This window comes from Cetorhinus maximus, chromosome 3 (genome assembly GCF_964194155.1).
Source record: "Cetorhinus maximus chromosome 3, sCetMax3.hap1.1, whole genome shotgun sequence".
NCBI classification, from domain to species: Eukaryota; Metazoa; Chordata; class Chondrichthyes; order Lamniformes; family Cetorhinidae; genus Cetorhinus; species Cetorhinus maximus.
The window spans coordinates 58,224,201-58,251,238 of NC_135881.1; the positions used below are offsets into that span (position 1 = coordinate 58,224,201).

At 40.0% G+C, this 27,038-nt stretch overlaps 1 protein-coding gene across 3 annotated transcripts; it reads left to right on the forward strand.

Annotated features, from left to right (window-relative positions):
* Positions 1-155: 155 nt before the first annotated feature.
* On the forward strand, positions 156-25,318 carry LOC144678657 (STEAP1 protein-like). 3 transcript variants are annotated; one of them, XM_078538414.1, is made up of 5 exons: positions 156-220; positions 707-818; positions 10,249-10,740; positions 22,837-23,001; positions 23,628-25,318. In XM_078538414.1, the coding sequence occupies exons 2-5, from the start codon at positions 726-728 to the stop codon at positions 23,937-23,939; spliced, it is 1,062 nt and encodes a 353-aa protein (XP_078394540.1). In that variant the 5' UTR covers positions 156-220; positions 707-725; the 3' UTR covers positions 23,940-25,318. The 3 variants fall into 3 exon arrangements, with proteins under 3 accessions (XP_078394540.1, XP_078394541.1, XP_078394542.1); XM_078538415.1 differs by lacking the exon at positions 156-220 and adding an exon at positions 239-421; XM_078538416.1 differs by lacking the exon at positions 156-220 and adding an exon at positions 239-379.
* Positions 25,319-27,038: the final 1,720 nt, after the last annotated feature.

Genomic DNA, 27,038 nt, shown 5'->3' on the forward strand with positions numbered 1-27,038 from the left:
CCTCTTTTAAATATTTGATTTAAAACCTATTACCATTGGCTTGCATAAAAGAAGTAGACACAGGGGTGTGGTAATTTGCACTGTCACCCTGAATGAACGACGTAACCTAGGAGGGTGGGTGTTATTGACAGGATCTCTGGACCAATCAAGATGCTGGAGGGCGGTGTTTGCAGAATGTGAGTGGCGGGCCAGCGGATGAACTAGTAGCAGGACTGGCACGGTATATATTACACCTGGGTTATATCCACTATTTTAGTGTCTCATTGATTCGGGCTGACAACAGTTTAGAAGGTGTGGGATAGCAGCTTCACAGAGGGGCGATACCCCTTGAATGCTTTCCTGGTCCATTGTGCCAACTTTTCGCCGCACAGAGACTCGAGTTAGTGCTTGGAAATTGCTACGTGAAATTGCCTTCGGCAGCGTAGGTTTACGTTAGTTTAAATAGCTGCTGCTGAAGGGGAACAAATCAGGGTAGACCCATGAATGAGAAACTAGGCGCGGAAGGTCCGGCTGGTGTTACTGTTGATTTCAGCGGCACTCCAATTTTATTTGTATAAAAATATTTAACCTTGATTTGTTTTAATGTTATACTTGTGTTGTTGTTTCTCCTTTTTGGTCAAGGTCGTTACCTTTAAAAAGTTTTTTTCTAGGTTAAAATTTGTGCTGGAATCTCCTGTACTGTATATTTTTTTGCAGTTTGTTCCAGGTATTAACAGTGACTCCTAATGGATATTGAGAGTGCCTATCCCACACGTAACAATGGAGATGAAACATGTGCAATGGAGTTGTCAACAAGTGGAGTAAATAACGTGAAAATGGTAAAAATTAGTATATTGTCTTTTTAAAGAAATACTGTTTACTGAATTGGCATGCATTTCTATGCATAAATCTCTTGTGCGATGACGATTTGAACAGGTCATTATGAAAAAATACTGACAAGGGAGCATTTATCCTTCACCCATGACAATGATTATCACTCTGTTTAAAACCTCTAAGTCCCCTAATGATATAATGTAGGTGTTTTTTTTTGTGTGTTGCTTCAGTAATTTTAAGGGTTCTAAGTCTTATAGTGGCAAAAGGAGTATGCATTTAAACTGCACATCCAAATGACTGCAAACTGGTCAATAATGCTCCCGCTGGTGTAGAACAGTCATTACCCTTGTAGTTCTGCATTAAGTCCTGCTGGTCCTTTGTACCCTAATTTAGCAGGTTAACCCCTCGTGCATCTGATGCAATCATGTTTATGTAAGAAATTACATTATAAACAAATCTTTGTAAGAACAGCTTTTTAAGTATGTTTGAGGGTTTTTTTTTAATCTTAATGTAACATATAGGCAATTGGGAGGGAAGTAGCACATGAAAAGATGTGTCAGCAATGGGGTCACTATTTTTGCTTTGCAGTTTAATACACCAGAAGGAATTAATTTTCAGTTATTAAACTAGAATGATGAATACAATTCACAATTTTAAAATGATGTATAAGAGCCATGTGATCAAACAAGTGTAGATTTTTGGGTGCTTGTGCAGCCTTAGTTCTCAAAATCAGTATCCTTACCGTCTGTACAGGCCACCCACCACTTCTGATTAATCCAAGACATGTAGAGCAATGAGCATGAGCTAAAGCATAGATTTTGAACCAGTCTCTATATAAATTTCAGAGCTGAAGTGCTCAACATTTGAATTAGGATTTTCAGTAAAGGAGATCTTGGATTCATTTGAGGTCCAGTTTGGCAGTAAAATTGGGTGATGGAAGTTGGGCAAGGTGGCACTTAGGCTGAGATGGGTCTCCCTCATCTGTATTTATGTAGATAATTTGTTCAAGACACTCTCTCTTGTTTAAACTGCGTGTTCATATGTTCCCTGTAAAAAGATCTAATTTAAGCCCAGATGCTGCATATTTTCAATACAGACATCATGCAGTGGTTTTAAACCTCATGAAATGTGCACGTCAGCCAGCATTATGTTTTGTGGTAGCTTTAAAATGGTATGCACTAACTTTTTAAAATTCTAATCATATGTTTAGCTTCGTAAAATTATTCTCTCTATATACATTAGGCCAATGTGGCAGGTACTGCTTTTTCTTCTAAGGACTGTAGTAATCTACCTGTTTAAAACTGTTAAAAATATTAATATTTTTAACTTGTGATGGGATTATCCAGAGAGAGAGCTGGCAACCGGCAAAGCATTTTTGTACCTAAGTTCCTGCTGTTTCTTAATTGAATACAAAGCTGTCACTCTCTCTTAAGAATGAAGTAATTTAACACAGATTTCAAACCACTAAAAGAAACAGTGCTTTTCAAAAAGAATTTAAGTGCAGAGGAAAACTAGAATATTAATTAATTACCACAGATTGAACCAAATGTGTAATTGGTCAATGTACTTAATTTTTAAAAATCATTGGCAGAAAAAGAGGAAGTTTAAATGCCATGTTATAACCTTATTTAATAAAATTATAAATTCTCACAGCACATTAGGAAGCCATTATGCCCATGGCTGCTCTATTTGAACTAATTATTAATCCACCCTCCACTTTTTTCCCTTAAAATATGCAAAATGTTTTCCCCTTCCAATTAACTTTTAAAAGTTTATTATTGAATCCGCTTTCAAACAATAAACCCCAGTCGATAACTTGCTGTGTAAAAATATTTCTTGTCAGGCCACTGCAACCACACCACTACCACTGCCCCCCTCACCCCGAACCCCCACCACCAGCAATAAACACACCAAAAAACTAGGGCTGTTGTATGTGAATTTTTTTTAAATGCTAGGCCAGCATTTATTGCCCATCCCTAATTGCCCTTGAGAAGGTGGTGACTGCCTTCTTGACCCCCTGAATTTTTAATAAGTCATAATTGCTGCCAAACAACCTCTTTGGCAATGTGTTCCATCCTAGTTTTTGGAGACCTAAAAAAATTTTTTTTTTACTTTACTGCTCTCGTTTGAACCTATCTTTCTTTCCATTTGTCTACATGATCTAAATATAATTTATACCTCCTGTTCTAGGCTCTGAGCCTGCATTAGTTGAAGAGCCACGCTATATTATTTTCCCTGCTCATGCACACCACAGATGCCCTTGGATGGGGCACTGTGCTGGATCTGACGCAAGTCTCGGCCCAAAAGCCCTTGAAAATTCTGTGGGTAGCTTTCAGCATAGTGAATGCGAGTGCCATTCCTTTACTGCTGACTGCAAATCTGGGCCAATACTCTAGCTGAGGCCCAATCAATGATTTGAGGGTTAGCATAACTTCCTTGATTTTGAAGTCTATGCCTCTTTTTTTTTAATATATATATATATAAAGCCAAGGATTCCATATATATTTTAATGGCTTTATCAACTTGTCCTGCTACCTTATTTGAGTTAAAATGGCTGAATGTTTTTCTTGATGTCATTCTTACATATAAAAAGAAAGTATATCTGCATGCCTCCTTCTCATTCCACTCTTTTGTCCAATATTGAAGGATAAAGCTAATTCCTTTCCATCTGGATGGATAACTATTTCTGGAAACTCATTGCTCTCATAAGTGTAAAATTATAAAAACTTAAACTTCTATTTAGAACATGTGTAGAATGCTATACCAAATTATGGTCCCCATATTGATACAATGAAAAATGTACAGGCAACAACCTGATTCCAATTTCGTGAAAGATATAGGGCTGGATTTTCATCCTAAAGGCAGGTAGTGGCAGTTGGGAAATTTCCTGGCTCGGGAGAAATTTCCTGCAAAGACAGAATATTCGTTCTGGAGGGGGTGGGTGTTGATGGGTGTCTGACCCGACTGAAAAGAGCTCAGCGGCAGCTACAAGGACTGCTGGGTGCTGAGGCGGGCTGTTTAAAAGGCCAGCTGCAGTGCTGTGGGACTTTGTTTTGTTTCATTGTAACTGGGATAAAAAGCAGCCCTTGTCCCATCTATGCCAACTCATGCCACCTCATACCCTCCATGGCAAGCTATGCCCCTCCACCAATCCCATAATAAGTCTTGGCTGAGAGCCCAGACATCTATTTGACTGAAACAGCTGCACCCCAAGGAAAACGTTGCTTAATTTACAATTCTTTCTCTGTGATCTATTTTGTCAATTGCACAATGTTTATTTACACAAGATAAATTGGTTCAACTGCTTGCAGTTTCTGCTATTGATACTTTAAAGGGCCTGAATAATTAACACTCCTATAGGGATGTAGTAAATGCATTTTTTAAAGGAAGTAGAAAGTAATGAATGATTTTTTAAAAAAACCTTTCCACACATACTATTATTATTCTAGGGTTAATTAGCTCTGTAGAGTGTATAGTAGGTGAATGGGCATGCAAGTGTATAGGTTGGCATGAAGGGTATGAGGGCCATGGGGGTGGGTGGAGTGGCATGGGTTGCATGGGTAAGACCTTTTGGACTTGCCTTTCAAAAGGTTCCCTCATCCAGACTATGGCTCATGACAACAGTGAGGGGCCGTGAACTACTTGGAAAGCTGGCTTGACTCCATGAAAATTGTGTAGGGGGATGGGGGTGGGCTAGGAGATGCCTAACCCCACAATGGAGCCAGCCAGGTCAGGAATACAGAGTGCAGGCACATGACCTTGGAATCTGGTCCTGGCTATCGCTTTTGTAGGTCCGCTGAATCTTCCCCCTCTGTGAAAACCCAGCCGATTATAATGAAAGAGGTCCAAAACCCTTTAACCTGCCTGATCTGATCTCTGCTGTCTGAGGCAAGAAACGGTTCTTAATTATTTTATGGCGCATTACTTTGCAACTTGTATCAGCATGATTAGAACCAATCTTTTTTAAACTAATTTGGAGACAAGTACTTCACAATAAGATGCGGGTCCATTTACTAACTGTCCTTTGACCACCATTTGCTAATTCTGTTTCCGCCTAAAATATCTAATTCTAGTCAATACGGTTTTGATTTTGAAAGGAGGGAAGAAGAAGAGAATGGTGTTCCGTTACCAATGTTTTAATCCTGAATTATTTACTCAAACTATAAATAATGTCAAGTTGTATAGTTGCCCAACCCCTCTGATTCACCTGAAGGTAGTTATTATTTTTGAGCACAACCTGACCTGCATTCAAACAATCTTTTGTTATCTTGTAAAATGTGCCAAACACGAAGCTTGGGGGTGTGATAGGGACACATTGGAGCAAGCTTTGGGAATAATTTAAAAATTTTACAGATGATGGAAATCTGGAAAGAAACAAAAAATGCCAGTAACACTCAGCAAGCAAGGCAACATCTGTGGTGAGAGAGAAATGGACATTGCAGGTCAGTGACCTTGCATCAAAATTGGAAAATGTTAGCAATGTAACGGTTTTTAAGCAAGTGCGGAGCTTGGGGAAGGAAGAGAAGAGTTTAAGGGAAGAGAATAATTTTCTATCTTTTGCTGGTGTCCCCTCAACACTACAAAAATCTTGATGCTTTCTGGCCAAATCAATTAGTTTAAGATATGGTGGACAACTGGTTCATCCATCCTCTGCCATCTGACTGGACCATATAAAGCATTATCGGGTACTGCTTTTGTCTGCTGATAGTGCTCACTATTCCAGGATCATCCTGAAATGCTAAGATAGCCTCTAGCTGCTTTTTTCTACTTTTTAAAGCTCTTTCCTGTCTCCTCCATCCTCACCTTCAACTATAACCACATGGAGTTCATGGACTTATTTGTCACTAAGATCAAGACCATCCAATCAGCTGTCTCTACCATGACCCTCCCTTCCACTAGCCAACCTGGCCAAACATCTCCTCCCTACCATAATCCTGAAGTTGTAAACTTCTAGTCTCTCTCTTATCTCCCCTCATGCCCTCTCAGAGCTCATCTTATGGGACCCACCTCCTACTCCCTCAAACCTATTCCCAGTACAATGCCACTATTGTTGCTGGTTCTCTATCTCCTTTTAGATTTGCCATCATCATCCCTCTCCTCCAAAAAGAAAATCATTTACCCCACAGTCCTTACAAACTATCACTTCATCTCCAACTTCCCTTTCCTCTCGAGACCTTGTCGTCTACACAAAAATGCTCATCTATCTCGGAGTTCCATGCTTCAATCCTTCTTGATAGATTTCTGTTCCTGTATTACAATACTGTCCTAGCAGGTCTCTCACATTCTGCCCTCTAAACTTGAGGTCATCCAAAACTCTGCTGTCCATGTCTTAGCTTGCACCAAATCCTGTTCCACTATCACCCCTATGCTTGCTGACTTACATTGGCTCCGGATCAAGCAACGCTTTAATTTCACTTTAATTTGAAAATTCTCATCCTTATTTTCAAATTCCTTGATGATCTTGCCCCTCCATGTAATCTCTTCCAGTTCCATAATTCTTCCAAGATGTTTACATTCCTCTAATTCTGGCCTCTTGTCCACCCTTGATTTTAACACTCCACTATTGATGTCCATGCCTTCAGTCATCTCAGTCTTAAGCTCTGAAATTCCCTCCCTACACTTTTCTGCCACGCTACATCACTTTTCTCCATTTAAGATTCTCCGTTTAAGATGCTCCTTAGAACCTACCTCTTTGGTCAAACTTTTGGACATCTGATCTAATATCTCTTTTTATGGCTTGGTGTCATTTTTTATATTGTTCAGGACATTTCATTTCATTATAAGTACTTTACAAATATGGTATTAGTACTACACAGTAACAATGTTTGTATAAACAATGTTTTTAGTGAAAGATTGGGGACAAATTACTTGATCAACTAGCATAGTATGTTTGAGAACCACTACATAATACTATAGATTAGCAAAACTCTGGTTCCAATCATTTCTATTCTCAAACACAGTTTAAATTTCTGATCTTGACTGCTGCTGTGTAATGGAGAAGATGAAAGGTCAACAACACGAAATATTAATTCTATTTCTCTCTCCACTGCTATCTGATTTGCTGAAATCTTCCAGTGTTTTCTGTTTCTTTTTTATTTATTCGTTCATGGGACGTGGGAAAATCTGGCCATCACAAGGCCAGCATTTATTGCCCATCCCTAATTGCTGTTGTTCACGGGGCATTCTGGAGTCACATGTAGGCCAGACCAGGTAAGGATGGCAGATTTCCTTCTATACAACGATCATTTCTTTAGTTCTAGATTTTTTTTTTAAATCTGCTGTAGTGGAATTTGAACCCAGGTCCCCAGAATACCAGTCCAGTTACAATATCACCATGCCACTGTCTCCGCCTGCATTGTTTTGCTTTTTATCACTGGGTAATTAGTTTCAAATGGCTTTTTGATTGAGGACAATAGGAAAGTCACATGAAATTTAAGACACTTCCTTAGAATTAATTATTTGCTGCATGCATTGCCATCTGGGCATGACCAAAGATAAAATTAGAAAAAAGGCTCCAAGTTTGGGGCATGTTGGCAGCATGATGAGCTTGAAGCTAATAATGATATAAGGCAGATGAGGTTTAATTGCACAAATGGAAAGGCTAAAATTTCTCATGGGACATATAACTGTTTGCTTCTTTTAAAAAAAAAATGAAAGGTCTTATACAAAAAGAAGTCCAAAGGACCATAAGATGTAGAAGCAGAAGTAGGCCATTCAGCCCATCGAGTGCTCCACCATTCAATGAGATCATGGCTGATCTGATAATCCTCAACTCCACTTTCCTGCGTTTTCCCTATAACCCTTGATTCCCTTACTGATTAAAAATCTATCTCAGCCTTGAATATACTTAACAACCCAGCCTTTACAGCCCTCTGTGGTAAAGAATTCCACAGAATCACTACCCTCTGAGAGAAGAAATTCCTCCTCATCTCTGTTATAAATGGGTGACCCCTTACTCTAAGGTTATGCCTTCTGGTCCTAGACTCTCCCACAAGGGGAAACAACCTCTCAGCATCTACCCTGTCAAGCCCCCTAAGAATCTTATGTTTCAATAAAGTTGCCTCTCATTCTTCTAAACTCCAATGAGTGAGTACAGGCATAATCTACTCAACCTCTCCTCCTAAGAAAATTCCTTCACCCCTAGAATCAACCTATTGAACCTTCTCTGGACTGCCTCCAATGCCAGTATATCTTTCCTTATAAAAGGGGACCAAAACTGTTCACAGTATTCTAGGTGTGGTCTAACTAGTCCCTTGTGTAGTTTTAGCAAGACTTCCCTATTTTTATACTCCGCTCCCTTTGAAATAAAGGCCAACATTCCATTTGCCTTCCCTATTACCTGCTGAACTTGTATGCTTGAGTTTATAAAGAAAAAGTGAACATTGAGCCAAACAAATATTGGGAAAGGTGACAAAACACGTGGTTGAAAAGGGGATTCTTTAAAGGAGGTGAAGAGATTTCGGGAAGGAATTTCAGAGTGACTAGCCCAGACAGCTGAAGCCATGGTTGTCAATGGTGGGGCCACGTACCAGAGGCAAGTGACAGGAACAGAAAGTTGGGGTGAGGGGGTGAAATGGAGGTTGGGGTGCTAGTTGTAGGGCTGAAAGAGGTTAAAAATGGGTTGAATTAAACCATGAACTTATTTTACAGCTGGGAGTAAGAATTTTAAATTTTGAGGTGTTGGAGGATTGGCTCCAATGTGTTCATGATCTGGGAATTGACAATACACTGAAAGAAATTCGATGTAGTGTTCAAGTGTGAATCCCTGGGAAACAGGAAAAAACTAACCCGAGGACTTTAGTTAGCTACAGCACCACAATAAAAACAACCTGATGTTTCATCGGGAATTCTGTTTAAACAAATTGCATATTTTCAATACAAATTACTGCAGATGCTTGAAATTTGAAAGGCAGACAGAAAAATGCTGACAGTTTGCAACGGGTCAGGCAACATTTCTGGAGAGAGAAATAGTTAATATTTTGGGTCAATCAAGGGTTCCCCTTGTCCTCCCCTTGCACCCCACTAGCCTCCATAAGCAATTGATCATCCTCTACCTCCAATGTGAGGCCAACACCAATCAATCGCCTTCCCTTTCAGCATTCTGAAGGGATTGTCTGCTGACACGCTGACCTACTCCTCAATCACCCCCTCCTCTTCTCATGACAGCTTTCTAGCACAAGCAGGAAATGCAACCTCTCTCCTTTTACTCCTCCCTTCTTACTATCCAAGGCCCCAAACACTCCTTCCAGGTGAAACGGAGATTTACCTGTACATCTTTCAATTTGGTATGCTGTATTTGCTGCTAACAATACAGTCTCCCCTGCATTGGGGAGACTAAATGCAGATTACATGACCGCTTTGTGGAACACCTCTCTTCAGTCCATAAGTGTGATCCTGAGCTTCTGGTCACCTGTCATTTTAATTCTCGACCTTGCTCCCACTCTGACCTCTCTCTATCCTCAACCTTCTGCAGTGTTCCAATAAAGATCCACACACGCCTGAAGAACAGCACCTCATCTTTTGATTTATGGCCTTTACAGCCTTCTGGGCTCAACATTTGAGTTCAACAATTTCTGACTCTGGCCCCATTTTGTTTTCTTTCTCTGTTGGTTTTGGCGTTACTCTTTGCTTTTGGATGGTAGTTGTTCATTCTGCCATCAACCTCCTCTGGATGCAACTTTCATTTCTTTGTCCCATTATTGCTCTTTGGCCTTATGCCACCAACCTCGTCATTTAATCTTTCTGCCTTCCACCTTATCACAGACATTCCCTTTTTTTTTTACACTCCACCCCCCCCCCCCTCCACACCCCCACCACACCCCAGTTGCTTAAAAACTATTAAATGTTTAAATGTCCCAGTTTCAATAAAAGGTTATTGACTTGAAATGTTAACTCTTGTTTCTCCCCACAGATACTGCCTGACCTGCTAAGTATCTCCAGCATTTTCTGTTTTTTATTGCATATTTGCAATGCTGTTTAAGTGATTTATGGAGGAGGGCAAAGAGATTGTTTAGGCTTACTTGATTTGTACAATTCAATATTTTAGTGTGCTGTGCTGAGATTTCCTTTCAAAACTTCCATCAGTTATAATATCCATTTGATGTCATTAATTATCTGAATTACTTTACAATATTTAACAACTCTGAATGTGAGCATTAACTGGACATTCTGATTGACTATTTATCTCCAAGATTGCAATGCCTATGCCACCCACCCCCCAAACACTACTCCCAATCCCAATTGTAGGTTGCATTAGTTAGAAGAAAATCTGTGATATTTGGAATGAGCATTTCTACTTACAGTAGAGGATAGTTATTTTAAAAGGTGGATAGCTATGTGGTTCAGTCTATGTAGAATGCGGTAAAGGAAGATTCTATTTGTTTGAAAACCAAGTACTTCTATTTGTTCACTGACTCTAAATAATTTGTATTGTAGAATTCCAGGATATCAACAGGAAATGTGACATTGCCGAATCATCCGCCTTTTGATGACTTTGAATATCCCTCACAACTAGATAGACAACTGGAACTTTTCCCACTCTGGCACTTTCCTGTCAAGCTAGCTGGGGGGCTGTCCATTGCTGTTTTCACATATACTTTATTAAGAGATATCGTTCATCCCTATATAACTGAAAACAAAAATGTATTTTATAAAATTCCCATTTTGGTCATGAACAAAGTTCTTCCAGTGGTTGCCATTACACTTTTGGCTTTAGTGTATTTACCAGGAATTTTGGCAGCCACTTTCCAGCTCCATTTTGGTACCAAATATAGACGTTTTCCTCAGTGGCTAGCTCGCTGGATGTTGGTACGGAAACAACTAGGACTCCTCAGCTTCTTTTATGCTGTGCTGCATGCATTCTTCAGTCTGTGCTATCCTATGAGAAGATCCTACAGATACAAATTACTCAACTGGGCATATCAACAGGTAAGAATAAGTGAGACTGTTGGCATAATTCTTCTTGTTATTTGCTATTTCTTTGTGAATTTGCATGTTTATAAAGGTAAAGGCATTCCTGGGAAGTAGAATACACTCTCCTGTTTTTAGTAGCCAGTAACGTCAAAAATGGATTAAAAAGACCACTCAGTCACACAAAACTGGGATGTACTGCACCAACATAACTTTTTACCAAACCACCTGAATGAACGAAGTGCCCCATGCCTACTTATTGGCTTTTATTTGCATCATAAACTTGTACCTATTAAAGATTACAACTATTCAGTCATTTCACACAGCAATATTGGTCAGTAATAGATTTCATTCAAATCAAGGCGGTGTGGATTTCAACCCAAGTCCCAGATGTGAAAGAACAGTACAGGTAGTGTCTCAAAACTGCAACCTTGGGATCAAGGCTGTACTGGATTTCAGATCTTGCCAGGGTTTTGGTCGGGCAATTCGGGTCAAACCGGGTAGGGTCAAGAGTCACTCGGAGCACAGGAGTAGAGCAAGTGGCGAAGAGGATAACTAGTCAGGCGCCACACCGTGCCAATGCAGCACCTAGCCAAATTGTCCAGGTAAGTTTTTTTTTAAATTTTATTTTAGTCCACTAAAATTGATGCATGGTACATTCTAAAAATGTCCATTTTCAGACAGCTCTGGTTTTTAGAGATCCGGATTTGAAACATTACTGTTTTTGGCCTTGGTGTGTTTCCTCATTCTTCCAAAATAATTGGTCTCCATTCTACAGAAGGAAACATCTTGGTCATCAATAGACTAGTTACTTCCCACTTTCAATTTTTGTAGGTAGGTTAATATCGGAACTGATTACCCCAAAAGCCTGATGATGTTGCTCATTGTTTTACTAATAATATAAATTAGTCGCGAGTGGGTCTTGTTCCCAGGCTATAAATCAATTTGTGAATTTATAGCATTGGTTAATGAAATCTATATTTATATTTTATTCCGTGAATTGTTATCTAATTTTATAGATCCCTCAGTACTTGGCTTGGATTAATTTTAAAGAGATTTTGGAGTTAGGTTTCCTTTGTATGCTCATACACATACTACCATGATTACATCATCCACAAGGACAAATTCTGCTTCCGTGGATGCCAATTACACCAAACTGTATAATTCTTGTCACCATGATCTGAATCTTTCTCTTGGGCCTGCACGATTGGCGGGCCCAGGAGCAGTCGGGAAATGCGTCCCCAACCGCGAGTTCACACTGGCTGGCCAATTAACGGCCAGCCAGTGTGAAACCCGCGCTGAAAAGCCCAGCACTGGGGGCGGGAAGAGGGCAGGCGACTACGTCACTGCAGCGTGAGTGAGCACTGGGAGAGAACTCCCTGAAGGCAGAGAGCTGCCTTGGGGAGCTGCAGACCTGCAAATAATAAAGCATTAAAAAAATGCTGCAAAAAATGTCCATGCAGCACAATCAAGCACCTAAAAGCATATGGCATAAAAATGCCCAGATATTTATTTTTTATTTTATTTCCTAATGGAGAGTTCATCCCATCCTTGGATGAGGTTTCATGAAAAATGTAAAGGCCACCTGGCCGATTGGCCCATCTGCCAACCATAAGGTTGAATGGGCCACGAAGAATCGCATTCGATTGCGCCACTAATGGGCTTAATTGCTGCTTAATTGTCAGCGGGCACACTGTCAACTGCTGCGTGCGCCCGCCAAGCATAAGTGAGTGCACGATGATGATGGGATGCTTGCCCGATGTCATCTCGCACAATTTTACACCTGATTGAGTCGGGCATGCACCCACCCGTGGGATGTAAAATTCTGCCCAATGATTCAGAGCTGGTACTGTATAATCTATCTGCCTGTCTGACCAAGTCTTGAAAGTTGCTGCAACTTTGACAAAACTAAAACCATCATTTTTGGTTTTTGCTAACTAACCTGACTCTTGACTCCATCACCTCCCTGGCTGAAGCTGGTAGTGCATAAGTTGCTCTCTGATCCAAAATTTATATTCTGCATCTGATTTGTTGCTATGCCTTTTTCCTCATTTTTGCTTCTGGATTATTTTGTTTAAACTCTTGTACTGCTAAAACCTCTTCAGTGCATTCATCACCTCAAGGAATGGTTTCTCATTCTATCTTGGCATTCTTCTCACCTCCCAAATTTTATAATCCTCTTTGTTTTCAAATTCATTCATGGCATTGTCTCAGAGCATTTGGGAAATCATCTTCACTCAGGCACTATTGTTCTTATTACTGTCTCCTTCCCCTCTTGGCCAGTTATTTAGTCCTACGGATCTGCAGCCTAGATACTCTCCCAAAATAATTTTGTCTTACTCTCTTTTGTGCTCTTTGCCAAAAAAAACTTTGGTCTCTCAATCTGCCTCCTACACACGTTCCTTTTGCTTCTTGCTTAGCAATCGCCTCCCTTTTCCTGTATAAAGCACTTTTAAAGCCCTGCTTTATGTGAACAGCAATATATAAATGTTTGCTGTTATCCACTTCTTAAATCAAGAGAAATTTTCATATCTCACAGATCATTTGGAGCTAAGATTCTAAAGGACTGCTTTGATACTGGGCTTCAGTTCCATTCTTGACTGATGTTTATCATTCCCATCAAGATAATCTATGGAGTGAATCTTTCAGCCATCATGACAACATTTTAGGCTGGATTATGTTGCCTCCCAACCCAAGATGATCAAAAGAAAAGAACTTGCATTAAAAAGCTCCTTTCATGACCTCAGGATGTGCCAAAGAATTTAATAAACAGTGAAGTTTTTTAAAACCACTAATGTAGGGAAACATGGCAGCTAATTTGAGCACAGCAAGGTTTCAATGAGATAAATTACCATGTTATGTTATTTAGTGAAGTTTGTTGAGCGATAAATATTGGCCAGGCTATCAGGGGACCATCTTCAAATTGGATCTTCTATGTCCACCTGAGTGGATTGACTGATACTTGGTCCAAATATGTCTCTGCTCAGGAGTCACTTTAGGATTTTGTAGGAGGTAACGTTGCATTCTAACATCCTATCCACTGCAAGACATAAAATGGACTTTTTTAGTAAAATACTTCATAGACACTCAATTATTGTACTACCTCTGGCAGCAGTGATGGTATCAAATAGATTTATAGGTGCCGACAGTATTCACTGAAATCTGCTGATAGTACTTTTTTATTATTTGATCTTGAGGTGTGAACGTCCCAGGCAAGGTTACTGTCTAATTCCCCTTGAAAAGCTGGTGGTGAGCCACCTTTTTGAACTATCATTTGGTGTAGGTACACCCACAGTGCTGTTGGGAGCGAGTTCCAGGGTTTTAACCCAGTGACAGTAAAGGAACAGTGTTCCAAGTCAGGGTGGTATGTGTCTTGGAGGGGAACTTGCAGCTTCGTGTTGTTCCCATCCATCAGCTGCTCATGTCCTTCCTGGTGGTAGAGGTCACCTGTTTAGAAGGCGTTGTTGAAAGAGCCTTGGCAAGTTGCTGCAGTACATCTTGTAAATAGTATACACTGCTGCTACAGTGGTGAAGGGTATGAATGTTTAAGGTGGATGGGGTGCCAATCAAGCACACTGCTTTATCTTGGCTGGTGTTGAGCTTCTTGAGTGTTGGAGTTGTAATGCCAAGGAACAATGGAAACAAAAAAGTGTGAGAGGAAAAGATGAAAAGAGATGGAAGCAATGAAGGAGTTGGGCATTCCTTTAAGCTTTTCAGCAAGCTAGTCTTTCCACTTTTGATTATAATATAATTTCTCAAGCTCTTATTCTGTCGAGTCTCTTATTTTCAAATCATACTGTCACGATTCCAACAGTAGTACATATTTGCCTAGTGTAGGATACACATTGATTCATTAATGTTTTGTGTAGAAGTTAATGTTGTGAATATTTACTAAATTACATGATTTTTGGCTTCCCTTTTCCTGACTCTGAACCTGGTTCATCAATGCTCCAAGCTAACTGCACACTTCCTACAAGTCAACTTCATCCTATCACTGGCTCACAGATTGTACATAAGAATGTAAGAATTGGAGTAGGAGAAGACCATTTGGCTTGTCAAGCCCGCTCCACCGTTCAATATGACCATGGGTGTCCTTGGGCTTCAACTCCATGTTCCCCCTGCTCCCCATATCCCTTGATTCCCTGGGAGAACAAAAATATGTCTTATCTTGGCGTTAAATAAATTCAATGATGGAGCATCCACAACCCTTTGGGATGGAGAATTTCAGAGATTTACAAATCTCTTTTGCATGAAGAAATTTCTCCTCCATTTCAGTCCTAAATGATTAGCCCCTTATCGTGAAGCTGTGCCCCCTTTTTCTAGATACCCTAGCCAGAGGAAACATATATCTGAATCTACCCTGTTGAGCCCCTTCAGAATCTTGAATGCTTCAATAAGATCACCTCTCATTATTCTAAGTTTGAGAAAGTATAGGCCCAATATACTCAGCCTCTCATCATAGGACAGTCCTCTCATCCCAGGGACCACTCTACTGAATCTTCACAGTAAAAGCATCCAGGAAGGAGTTGAACGTCTCAAGTCTCCTTGCCAAGGGCTAGCTGAAGCCAAACATTGACAGTGAAAAGAGTGTGTGACAACCGCACCCACCCGTTCCCCCTACCGCCATCTGCACCACCTGTGACAGGGACTGTAGGTCACGCATTGGACTCTTCAGTCACCTGAGAACTAAATTTTAGTGCGGAAGCAAGTCATCCTCAACTCCAAGGAACAGCCTAAGAAGAAGTTGTTCCAATGCAAGTATATCTTTCTTTAAATATGGGGACCAAAATTTCACACCGTATTCCAGGTGTGGTCCCACCAAAGCCCTACTCAATTGTAGCAAGACTTCTTTATTATTTTACTCCAATCCCCTTGCAATAAAGACCAACCTGCCTTTTGCCTTCCTAATTGCTTGCTGTACTTGCATACTAACTTTCTAAGTTCTAAACTAACTTTTTGGTGGCCCTTTGAGGATTGGGAGTGTTTTAGAAACCAGAATTTGTATTATTCTTTGCAACCTTATAAACCGTCACTTTTAATCTAATACTATCCTTAACCACCCCATTAAGTCGCAGATGGATCTTTCTTGCCAAGTTTTTTTTCTCAATGAAATATTATTTTTGTTAAATATTTTGAATTGTTTCTTCTGCTATATCTTTTAGTCTATTTACCTAATCAACCTTAGCTAGCTCTCCCCACATACCTATGTAATTGGCTTTAAGTTTGAGATTCTGGTCTGCGATTTCATGTTATTTTAAAACTTAATGTGAAATTCAATTGTATTATGATCACTATTATTTCAGATGGATGTTTGACTATGATATTACTAATTAACCCTACCTCATTGCACAATACTAGATCTTAAATAGCGTTATCCCTAGTTAGTTCATATTGCTTCAGGAAACTCTCATAAGCATTCTACAAACTCATCTTCCAGGCTACCTTTGCCAATTTGATTAGTCTATATGAAGATTAAAGACCCCCCCACCCAAACAACTATTACTTGCTTTTGTTACAAGCTCCAATAATGCATTACAAAAACAGAATTACCTGGAAAAACTCAGCAGGTCTGGCAGCATCGGCGGAGAAGAAAAGAGTCGACATTTCGAGTCCTCATGATCCTTCAGTTCTGCTGAAGGGTCATGAGGACTCGAAACGTCGACTCTTTTCTTCTCTGCCGATGCTGCCAGACCTGCTGAGTTTTTCCAGGTAATTCTGTTTTTGTTTTGGATTTCCAGCATCCGCAGTAGTTTTTTGTTTTTATCCGATAATGCATTGTTTAATGCACCGTACAGCAGTATAACTACAATTAAGGGGCATATAAACTCCTCCCACAAGCGTGTTCTGACCTTTGCTATTTTAATCTCCTCCTATACTGATTCTATTTCCTGATTTTCTGAACCAAGATCTTTTCTCACTGATGTCCTTTATTATCAGGGCTACTCCTCCTCCTCCTCTTTCATTTTGTTTGCCTCTTTTTGAAATGTTGTATACCCTGGAATATTTATTTCCCAATCTTGGTCACTGTTATGATCTCAGTGGAGACTAGTAACTTATAAATAGAAATTTGAACTCCCAGTTATTAACTGAAAGAATGGCGTCAAGATTTCATATTATTTAAAAAAATGTTTATTTGAAAAAAATGTTTACTGTACAAGAGCTAAGTACTAATAACTTAATACTATTTTTAAACGCTTATTCTTTTAAGCCTGAAAATCTCAACAGAACACTTCTTGTTCTACTTCCATCCAAGTGCTCCCCTATACTTTACAGGATCTTGATCGTTCATTTCTGGGACCAAACAAAGATGTGTCACAGCTTTCAGGAATTTACTTTGATTCTCATCAGTGTTCCTGTTATTTTCCAAGGTATGAGATTTCTTGGGGTCATTCCACTAGCAACCAGCTAGATGACCCTCCAATTCTCCTTAAGCACCTCCATAATTGTGGACACCCAGCTCAAGCAATGGCCTCACTGCATTCTCGATTAGTGACTCCACATCTGAAAACACGCTTGATTTCTGATAGCTCTATGCTTCTAGTCTACAGCTCCTGATCCAGTCTTCAACTGCCTGTCTATAAGCTACTTCCAGGCTGACTTAACTAACTTTTTGTCAGAAATAGATAAACCAAGAAACTAACAAAAAACTACTACGGATGCTGGAAATCCAAAACAAAAACAGAATTACCTGGAAAAACTCAGCAGGTCTGGCAGCATCGGTGGAGAAGAAAAGAGTTGACGTTTCGAGACCTCATGAGTTCTGCTGAAGGGCCATGAGGACTCGAAACGTCACCTCTTTTCTTCTCCGCCAATGCTACCAGACCTGCTGAGTTCTTCCAGGTAATTCTGTTTTTGTTTTAAACCAAGAAACTTCCTGGCAATCTACCGCCCACCCATGACAACATGGCATACCTTGGATATCCCAGATAGAGATTTAAATTAATTAACTTTATCTTCGTAACAGTTCTTTGATTCATGGATAATTTATATCTCTAATGGGGACAATTCCAATCTTACCAGACTTACTGACTTCATTTGGAAGCTAAGAGAGGACCACCTGTTGTTTATTGTTTTCCCACTTCCAACTCTGACCTTTTTAAGTAAACACAATTTTTCCATACGCGTAATAGTGCTTCTGCTATCTCTTCCCTAACTTTAAATATGTGTAGATGCACTTCATCCAGACCAAGGTTTTATCCTAAGTTTGATTTGGTTTATTGAAAATCTGGATATACTCGATATTAAATATCGTTATATCTCTTTTTGATCCCTTCTAATGTCATTGCCACCTTGTTCATCTCCCTGGTAAATACTGAGTAAAAGTAACTATTTAATATTTCTGCTATTATGAGAGTTTAGTTTACTGGTCCTATCCCTATCCTGTTTTTCCTGTGTCTGTTATTATCTTGATTATATATTCCTTGATAATTTAATTTTATGGCTCCTGTGTTTTCCTAATTGATTTTTTTTTTAACTCTGCTCTTAATCGCTACCTGTTTTGTCATCTTTTTTATTGTCTATATATTTAAGGTATGATTTTTTTTTTCTTCAGTGACCATTTTTGCCCTTATTTCTTTATTCATCCATGGTATTTCACTATTGGCTAGTTTATTTTGTTGTTTTAAAGAAAAATATTTCTCCCAATTTTTCTGGATCTTTGTTTTAAACATTTTCCACTGCTTTCCTATCTTTGTCATCTTTTTTCCCAGTTTATCTTCCCTAATTCTAGTCTCATCTTTGAATCCTGCTCCTGGGCAACAGTGCCCGTCCCTTTCAGAAATACCATCACCCTGTCTTCAGAAAAGTCAGCTTCGACCCTTTTGGCCTTGCAAACTATCACTGCATCTTCAACTCCAGTACTGGTCTTGCAAGTTTTCAAATATTTTGGACATAATTGAGTATGGTTACAATGTGTTATTGCTAAAATTAAAATTGTTCCAACTACTACCACCATCAAATAAATCATTAACAAACTGTTATATCTGCTGTATCCGGAAAATTCCTTGTGTACACTGCCGTACCATAATTTGTTGTTTAACTTCAAGTTAATCTGTACCAGTCCCTTATCTCAGTGTTTTTTTTTAAATAGTACGTTAGTTTGGAGAATTCACTCACACAGTTTTAAATCTGTCCAGATATTGTTTTTTCCTCTTCTGTAAAACATCAGGCCTACTAGAGCCAAATGACCTGTCAGCAACCTTAGCCTTTGTTCTTGACTAATTTGAATTTGGCTCAGGACACTGAATTGTAAAGTGAACGAATATGTTATTAATTCTACACAACCTATCGCATATTCAAGCCAATATTGCATGTATATCTTTACTACATCAAAAAAGTAACAAATTAATAGAATTTGAAGTGCTCTGGGGAGTACGATGATGTGATGAGGTGCTATAGAAATGCAAGTATTTCCTCTCTCCTACCTTTTTAAAAAATATATATCAATTGTTAGCAGGTGATCTGTTCATTCTACTCTTGAGCTGATTAGTAGGATGCGTCCGAGAGCAATTATGGATGACTTTCAGATGAGTACTTTGATGGGTTGATGAGCAGGAGGACACTGATGCGCATGCAAACTGAGACACCTAATGCATTGGCAGGCACCCCGGACTGCTTCCTAAAACTGTCAAGAAGTATCGAGGTGTAGAGCTCCAATATGGCAGAAGACATTGGAAAGGATGGTCTCCAAGCTTTGCACAGAGTGGAGTGGTGGCCAACTCCATGACAGTACTAGCAGATCCAATTGTGGTGCAGCATCTGATGGCTGCTGTCTCAGCTTCCACTGCACCATAGGCAGAAGCCACCCAACCTCTGTACTGCAGTGGAAGCTCTGATGGAGGTCATGAGATCCATGCTTGTTGCTATGCAGATTCAGGCTGTTGCCGGCATGGCTGCGGATCTCTTGCAGGCTTTCACAGCAGTCCAGCAATCTATCGTCCTACAGATTACTAGGATTGTGGAGATGCTGCCCTATGGGAGTGGCAGTGGCACTGTGGAACATGAAGTTTGGTGTCTTCTCAGGATGGCAGTATTTGTGCTCTACCACTGCCTCTCCGCGGTGCTATTGCCTCTCAGCCAACCAGCCCAGACTGCAGTTGCACATGCTGAGATGGTGCAGTCTGAAGCCGGACCCTGCAAGGCTATTTCTTGACCCATCACATCCCCCCACTCCACCAGTGAAAGTCAGCAGCCATGCTCCAGCCACAAATAGCACTGTAAGAAGTACTAGGAGAGGCACTAAATAAATTCACAAGGGTGAATAGTTCATTTCTGTTAGTATATTTGGATGTATTTTTGGAAAAGGATGTTAATGAGAAGGTTTTTGTGGCTGATCGTTGTTGGATGGTGGCCAAGGAGATGCTGTAATAGGGCAGTTTTGGTGGATGCGATGGTGGGGCTGCCATATTCATGGGAAGTAGCTTTATTAAAAGTGGGATCTAATAATTTGCTGATGGCCTGTATGGTTAGGAGTTCAGAATGCCTCCTCTTCACCCAAGATGTCCTGCAGATGACTGGAGGCAATAACTGCACCCTCAATGTTGTGAAGGATGCATCAGGCCACCAGAAACTTTCAGACCCACTCCAGCATGTACTATAAGTCTTCCCCCCCCCCCCCCCACCCCGAGTGGTCAAGGCAACAGAACTGTTGTTTCAGCCTGCTGATTGCCTGCTCAGATATACAATGAAAATCACAGATCCACACACAGTATGTGCACCCTCCTCCATGAGATGAGGCGGGGGGGCTGGTCCATCATTCACATTTAGAGGGGTTAGCCCTTGTCTCATGTTCCCTTTTTAAACTTCATTTGCCATGTGTGGTTACTTTTTACATTTGTGTGCAGTTGCGTCCATGTATTATTTATCCCCGAACAATGTCTACGCAATGTCTGTCGGGTTGCCATGCAGCTACGCACTGACACACAAGAATATTGCACTTGTTCCTGAGCAGCCAGGCTCTGGTTCCTCTGGGGGGCCAAAGATAGTGGATAGAGCCTACAGGGGTAGGGTGAATGCATTGTGGCAGGTTAGCAGGCATTCACCAACATGATGTTCTTGGCATGGTCACACACCCATTGCACCTTTTCATGGAAAGGATAGCCTTGCAGTTACAGGAGCTCTCCTTGTTGTCATGTGCAACCCACCAAGAAGAGTTATATGGACTCGACGTTAACTTTTTTTTCTCTACAGATGCTGCCAGACCCGGAATTTTTCCAGCATTTTCTGTTTATATTGCAGTCATTGGGCTCTGCAGTATTAGGATTCCTGCTATTCTGCCAAAGTCACAATCCCTTTCATCCATCTTGAGCAAAAAGACTATGTGCTGTCCTAGTCTGTAACAGATGGCCTACAAGATCTCCCAGATGTTGCAATGAACAGCATAACAGGGAAACATTGGCAACCTCTCCCGCTCCTACTTGGAAGAACCTGGACACACAAATTTAAGGTGTCGATGACCTTCACTACCACTGGTAGGATTGTCCCCATAGTGGTGTGAGGCTCAAGGTAGTTATGAGTGGTACAGTTCATTGACCATCACCTTGTTGAACTTGAGTTGCCTCAGGAACTGCTCTTGGGTCAGGTGGAGGCAAGAAAACGTGCTCTCGAAAACCTCTCGGTGGGGTAAGGCATTTTGCATAGTGTCCTCTACCTCCTCCCACTTCACCCAGTTTCCCTTCTGTGCAGCCTCTGCTCCATCTCATTGTTATGTTGTAGACTAAGAGGCACTGCAGCCACATCCCCCATACCATGGGCAGCAATTACTGTGTCCTCTCTGATTTTAAGCACCAACTCTTTTTGTTTAAAAGAAACACCTCCAAAGACACAGCACAGTACTTCACAAATTCACAAAATCAAAGCAGCTTGCCTGAAAGTTGTCGTCTGGCCCTTTCTTAAATAACATTTGTGTGGAGCCCCTCTTGCAGACAAATGCATTTACTTTGGTGATTGATGAGCAAGTATGTTCAATAGTTCTTTGTGGTCCATGTTTGGTATAGTGTCAAATCAACTGGTGGGGTTGAGTGATACCACCTCAGCACCAATTCAAAGGTTTCTGGTGCATGCAGGGGATTCTTCTTCTTTCTCCTCACCCCCCCCCCCCCCCCACCCAACGTTCTTCTTCCTTCACCCCCCCCACCTTTTTTCTTCCCTTCTCCCCCCCTACCTCCACCTTTTTCTGCTCTTTCCCCCCCCCGCCCCCCACCTTCACCTTTTTCTGCTCCTTCCTCCCACTGGAAGTTTGCAGCTGGAGCGCTATCCGAGTGCGTTATCTTCAAAGCCTCCACGGGTCTTTGGAAAAGACTCGGTGCTAGATTTCCAATCTCCATAGTACTAATATAAACTATATAAATTATTTCAGGATTTGAAGTTAGAATAGTCCTCATTCTGTATGCGACAACTGTCGGGTTTCATACTTGTCGGTTTAATCTAAGAGTTAAAAGTTCTTTTTAAGTGATTTTTTTTTTAGGAAAGACTGATCCAAGTAGCCGCTGCATACTTATGAACTCAAACCAACAAACTCAAATTCTAGGAGGAATACGATCCACGTTAAATCATTTCAACGAGCAAATTCTCCATGTGATGAGCAGAATGGCAGAATTTGATGAACAATGCATGAAGTCAACATTTAGTTTGTTTTTGAAGCTCTTTCAGCTTTTGCTCCCTACTTTAGTTAGTTATTTTATTTTATTCTTGCCTTTAAAAGGTTAGGCTGACCTTAGTCATGCAACATTCGTTCCTGGTTTGTGGTTAAGAACTGGCACTATCTGAATTTATGACGGCGGTTGGCCTTTCTAACAGTACTTGAATTGATTAACTGTACTGCTTTGAAAGAACTTCACATCTAGCCTACAGTAATGTGGAACAGGGAATTTAAATCTGAATAAAGCTTTTAACTCTGTGGCAAAAAGCAAAATGCTGAAAATCCTGGGATAAAAGCAAGCATGCTGGAAATACTCAGAAGGTCAGGCAGCATCTGTGGAGAGAGACAGAATTTCAGGTGGATGTCCTGAAGAAAGCTCAAACTCTGTTTCTCACCACAGATGCTGCTTGACCTGTTGAGTATTTCCAGCATTTTGTAACTATGGCATATTGATGTTTTTCATCTTGGCCTAACAGGTGAAACAAAACAAAGAAAATGCCTGGATCGAGGACGATGTCTGGAGAATGGAAATTTATGTTTCACTAGGAATTTTGGGTCTTGCAATTCTCGCCATATTGGCTGTGACTTCTGTTCCTTCTGTTGGCAATTCATTGAATTGGAGAGAATTCCAGTATGTACAGGTACGTTTTTAATAAATACAAAATGTATCACCACAGCCATTTAGTGGGGTGCATGGATTGGATTGTACATCATTCTTCTGGGTTTCCAATTACAAATATAGCTCCTGAGAGATGAGGGATCCGAGTATCCTCCCACACAGGGTAGAGGAGATTCACAGGAAAATCTGTCTTTAAGCCACTTGTGAATATCCAAACAACAGACTTGGAGCAGAAATGACGGATGTTCAGGATCAGACAGGATGTGAGGGCAAACATAATGCTTGCCAATCGAGTGTAGCTAGAGGCTTATCATGGCAACATGCAATCAAAAGCCATGTTGGATAACATCACATGGACTGTTCTTTAGATAACCATCCTTATTATAACTGCTAAAGTTGCTTACTCATAAACTAATTGTGCACACATTTTTGGTTTCTAAATTGTTTGGGCACTTTCATGGGTTTAATTATGCAAATTGATGTAATGAATAAAATCTAATTGGATTTTTGGAGCTTTTTTTTCCTGGAGCAGTGCTTACTTTCTATATACCCTAGTGTGACATATTGATGGAACTTGCTTTTTGATACTCGTGTCAAAAGGCTTTTCTTTTAAACAGCACATTAATGCTCTTGTATCCTCTGTTACAGTCAAAGATGGGATATTGTGCATTATTCCTCTGTACTCTTCATGCTCTGGTGTATGCCTGGAGAAAGTGGGTGGAGCTCAAGTACTTCATCTGGTACACACCTCCAACATTTATAATCGCAGTTCTTCTGCCCATTATAGTTTTGCTATGCAAAGTAGTATTTCTGTTCCCATGTCTTGCAAAAAGATTAGGTAGAATTCGACGTGGATGGGAATGGAAGTCAAAATATAAAACCGATTCCACTCTTAATACTGATGCCATGGAAGACGAGGCTACTGCTAAAAGATTAGATTGTGCAGTAGAAGATCACTAATGACCCCATGGTGCAAATGAGCAAATCTTGCAATTGCATATTGTGATGCCTTTTGTGCACTTTTTAAAAAAAAAAGCCCCACTTTCTGTCCTTTTTTTGGTTAAATGTTTCTTATTGGATTTGTTAAATATAGAAAACTTGATACTAGTATTGTGAGAGAACAGTACTACAAAATAAAACTTGCCTTCCTTTCCACACAACCATTGAGGTAACCAAGTGTTTGTTTTTAAAATATTTCTTAGTCAGCATACATGCTGGTTATTGAAATGTTGCAAATTTTAGCAGACTGCATCATCCTCTGTATACTCAAATAATAAGTAAACTTTTTTTACTAGTCAATGTTGAAGTTTAACACATGTTTGATCATAAAATAATCTAATAACCTGAGTGGAAAGACCAGAAAATAAATTATTTCTTAAGAGATTTTAGTCATTCCACTTATGCTCCCATTACCAGAATGAGCTATTTTGGGGAATTGGGGCAGTTCTGCTCTTTCTATCAGCGGTTGTGTTGCGAAATATTGATATTTTAATTTTCTCATGTTTTATACTATCTTTAGGGAAAAAGGTTTTTATCTTGAGCTTTAATCTCTGTACTTTTTTTCTGACATTATCAATCAATATATGGGATTCCCATTGTCTTTTACACTTTTGCAACATTAAAGGGAAAATTCTGCAATTGGATTTTAAGTGACTATTCAAAAGACATTTTGTCAATCAATAGAATAGAATTTTTTTTTTTTGAAATTTTTCAGCAGAAGTTTAACCAGGCCAATGCATGATATTCTGCAGTAGTACATAGCCTTAAATTCTCTTGTGCTGATATCTGTACCTTGGTGCGGAATCCCAACTTAGTGGTAGTTGTTAATATAATAGAACTTTAAACTACCACTGGAAGAAAGTTAATTTTTACGTATATAATTCTATTTTCCACTCTTTAAAAAGTTTTTCCATAGTGTCTTGCATTTTTTCATAATGTTGCTTAAATTTTTTCATAGATTAAGCATTTATAGGTGGATAGTGTCTGAACAATGTAAAACTGATTTAAATGAAGTGAATTGCTGTGCCAATATAGAAATGGTTTTATGAACCAGTTTCTCTAAGACGCTGCTGTACTGTGAAAATAACTTGCATTTATACAGTGCCTTTTTAATGTGGTAAAGCTGCACTGCAACTTTTTAAATGGCAGGTACTGCAGCTATAAACTTGCAATATTTTACAAATCACTTTTTGTGTATTTTGTATTGGAGTATTTTCACTGTCATATTGAACATGTAAAATGTGATTTAATATAGAGCAAGTATAATACAAATTAGTTCAATAATAAAATATAAATCTTTTTGTTAGATTTAATTACTTTTATAATTGAACCTGCATTTATTGACTTAACGATTAATATCAAAGGAAATAACCTCACCCCCAAATAAAACAATCTTAGATAAGACATGAAAATATTTCAACATGTGTTTTTCAGGCTGTAACAAGCAAAAAAAAGGTTTTAGTATTTAAATCTTTCTACTGACTCTGCGTATTCTATATTAAATTTGGAAGCAAATGAGCGTATTAGTGAGAGGCAGCATGGTTTTGTGAAGGGGTGGTCGTGTCTCACTAACTTGATTGAGTTTTTCGAGGAAGTGACAAAGATGATCGATGCAAGGGCAGTGGATGTTATATACATGGATTTCATTAAGGCCTTTGACAAGGTCCCTCATGGCAGACTGGTACAGAAGGTAAAGTCGCATGGGATCAGAGGTGAGCTGGCAGGATGGATACAGAATTGGCTTGGTCATAGAAGACAGAGGGTAGCAGTGGAAGGGTGCTTTTCTGAATGGAGAGCTGTGACTAGTGGAGTTCCGCAGGGATCAGTGCTGGGACCTTTGCTGTTTGTGGTATACATAAATGATTTGGAGGAAAATGTAACTGGGCTAATTAGTAAGTTTGCAGACGACACTAAGGTTGGAGGAGTTGCAGATAGTGAAGAGGATTGTCAAAGGATACAACGGAATATAGATCGGTTGGAGACTTGGGCGGAGAAATGGCAGATGGAGTTTAATCCGGACAAATGCGAGGTAATCCATTTTAGAAGGTCTAATACAGGCAGGAATTATACAGTAAATGGCAGAACCCTTAAGTGCATCGACGGGCAGAGGGATCTGGGTGTACAGGTCCACAGGTCATTGAAAGTGGCAACGCAGGTGGATAAGGTAGTCAGGAAGGCATATGGCATGCTTGCCTTCATTGGCAGGGGTATTGAGTATAAAAGCTGGGAAGTCATGCTGCAGCTGTATAGAACCTTGGTTAGGCCACACTTGGAATATTGCGTGCAATTCTGGTCGCCACATTACCAGAAGGATATGGAGGCGTTGGAGAGGGTGCAGAGGAGGTTTTCCAGGATGCTGCCTGGTCAGGAGGTTATTAGCTATGAGGAGAGGTTGGAGAAACTCGGATTGTTCTCACTAGAGCGATGGATATTGAGGGGCGACTTGTTAGAAGTTTACAAAATTATGAGTGGCATGGACAGAGTAGATAGTCAGAAGCTTTTTCCCAGGGTGGAGGAGTCAATTACTAGGGGATATAGATTTAAGGTGATAGGAGAAAACTATAGAGGGGATGTGCGGGGCAAGTTTTTTACGCAGAGGGTAGTGAGTGTCTGGAATTCGCTGCCAGAGGAGGTGGTGGAAGCAGGTACGATAGTGGTGCTTAAGAGGCAGCTTGACAAATACATGAATAGGATGGGAATAGAGGGATATGGACCCCGGAAGTGCAAAATGTTTTCGTTGACGGGCAATATGATCAGCGCAGGTTTCGAGGGCCGAAGGGCCTGTTCCTGTGCTGTACTTTTCTTTGTTCTCTTTTTTTTTCTTTGTTAATGCTCCACACCATGTTTTATATTCACTTCAAAATGAGTATTAGTTTGCATACATAAAATGTTTGTATAATTTACTCTATGCTTGCATGCATTATAAATGTACATTACATGCATTGTAAAGCATTTACTTACCTTGTGATATAAAATAGATGAGGCTGTATAGCGTATTGAATGCAAAATGATGAGTGCTTGTTCTTGGACAAATAATCTAGAGACACGAGTTCAAAACCC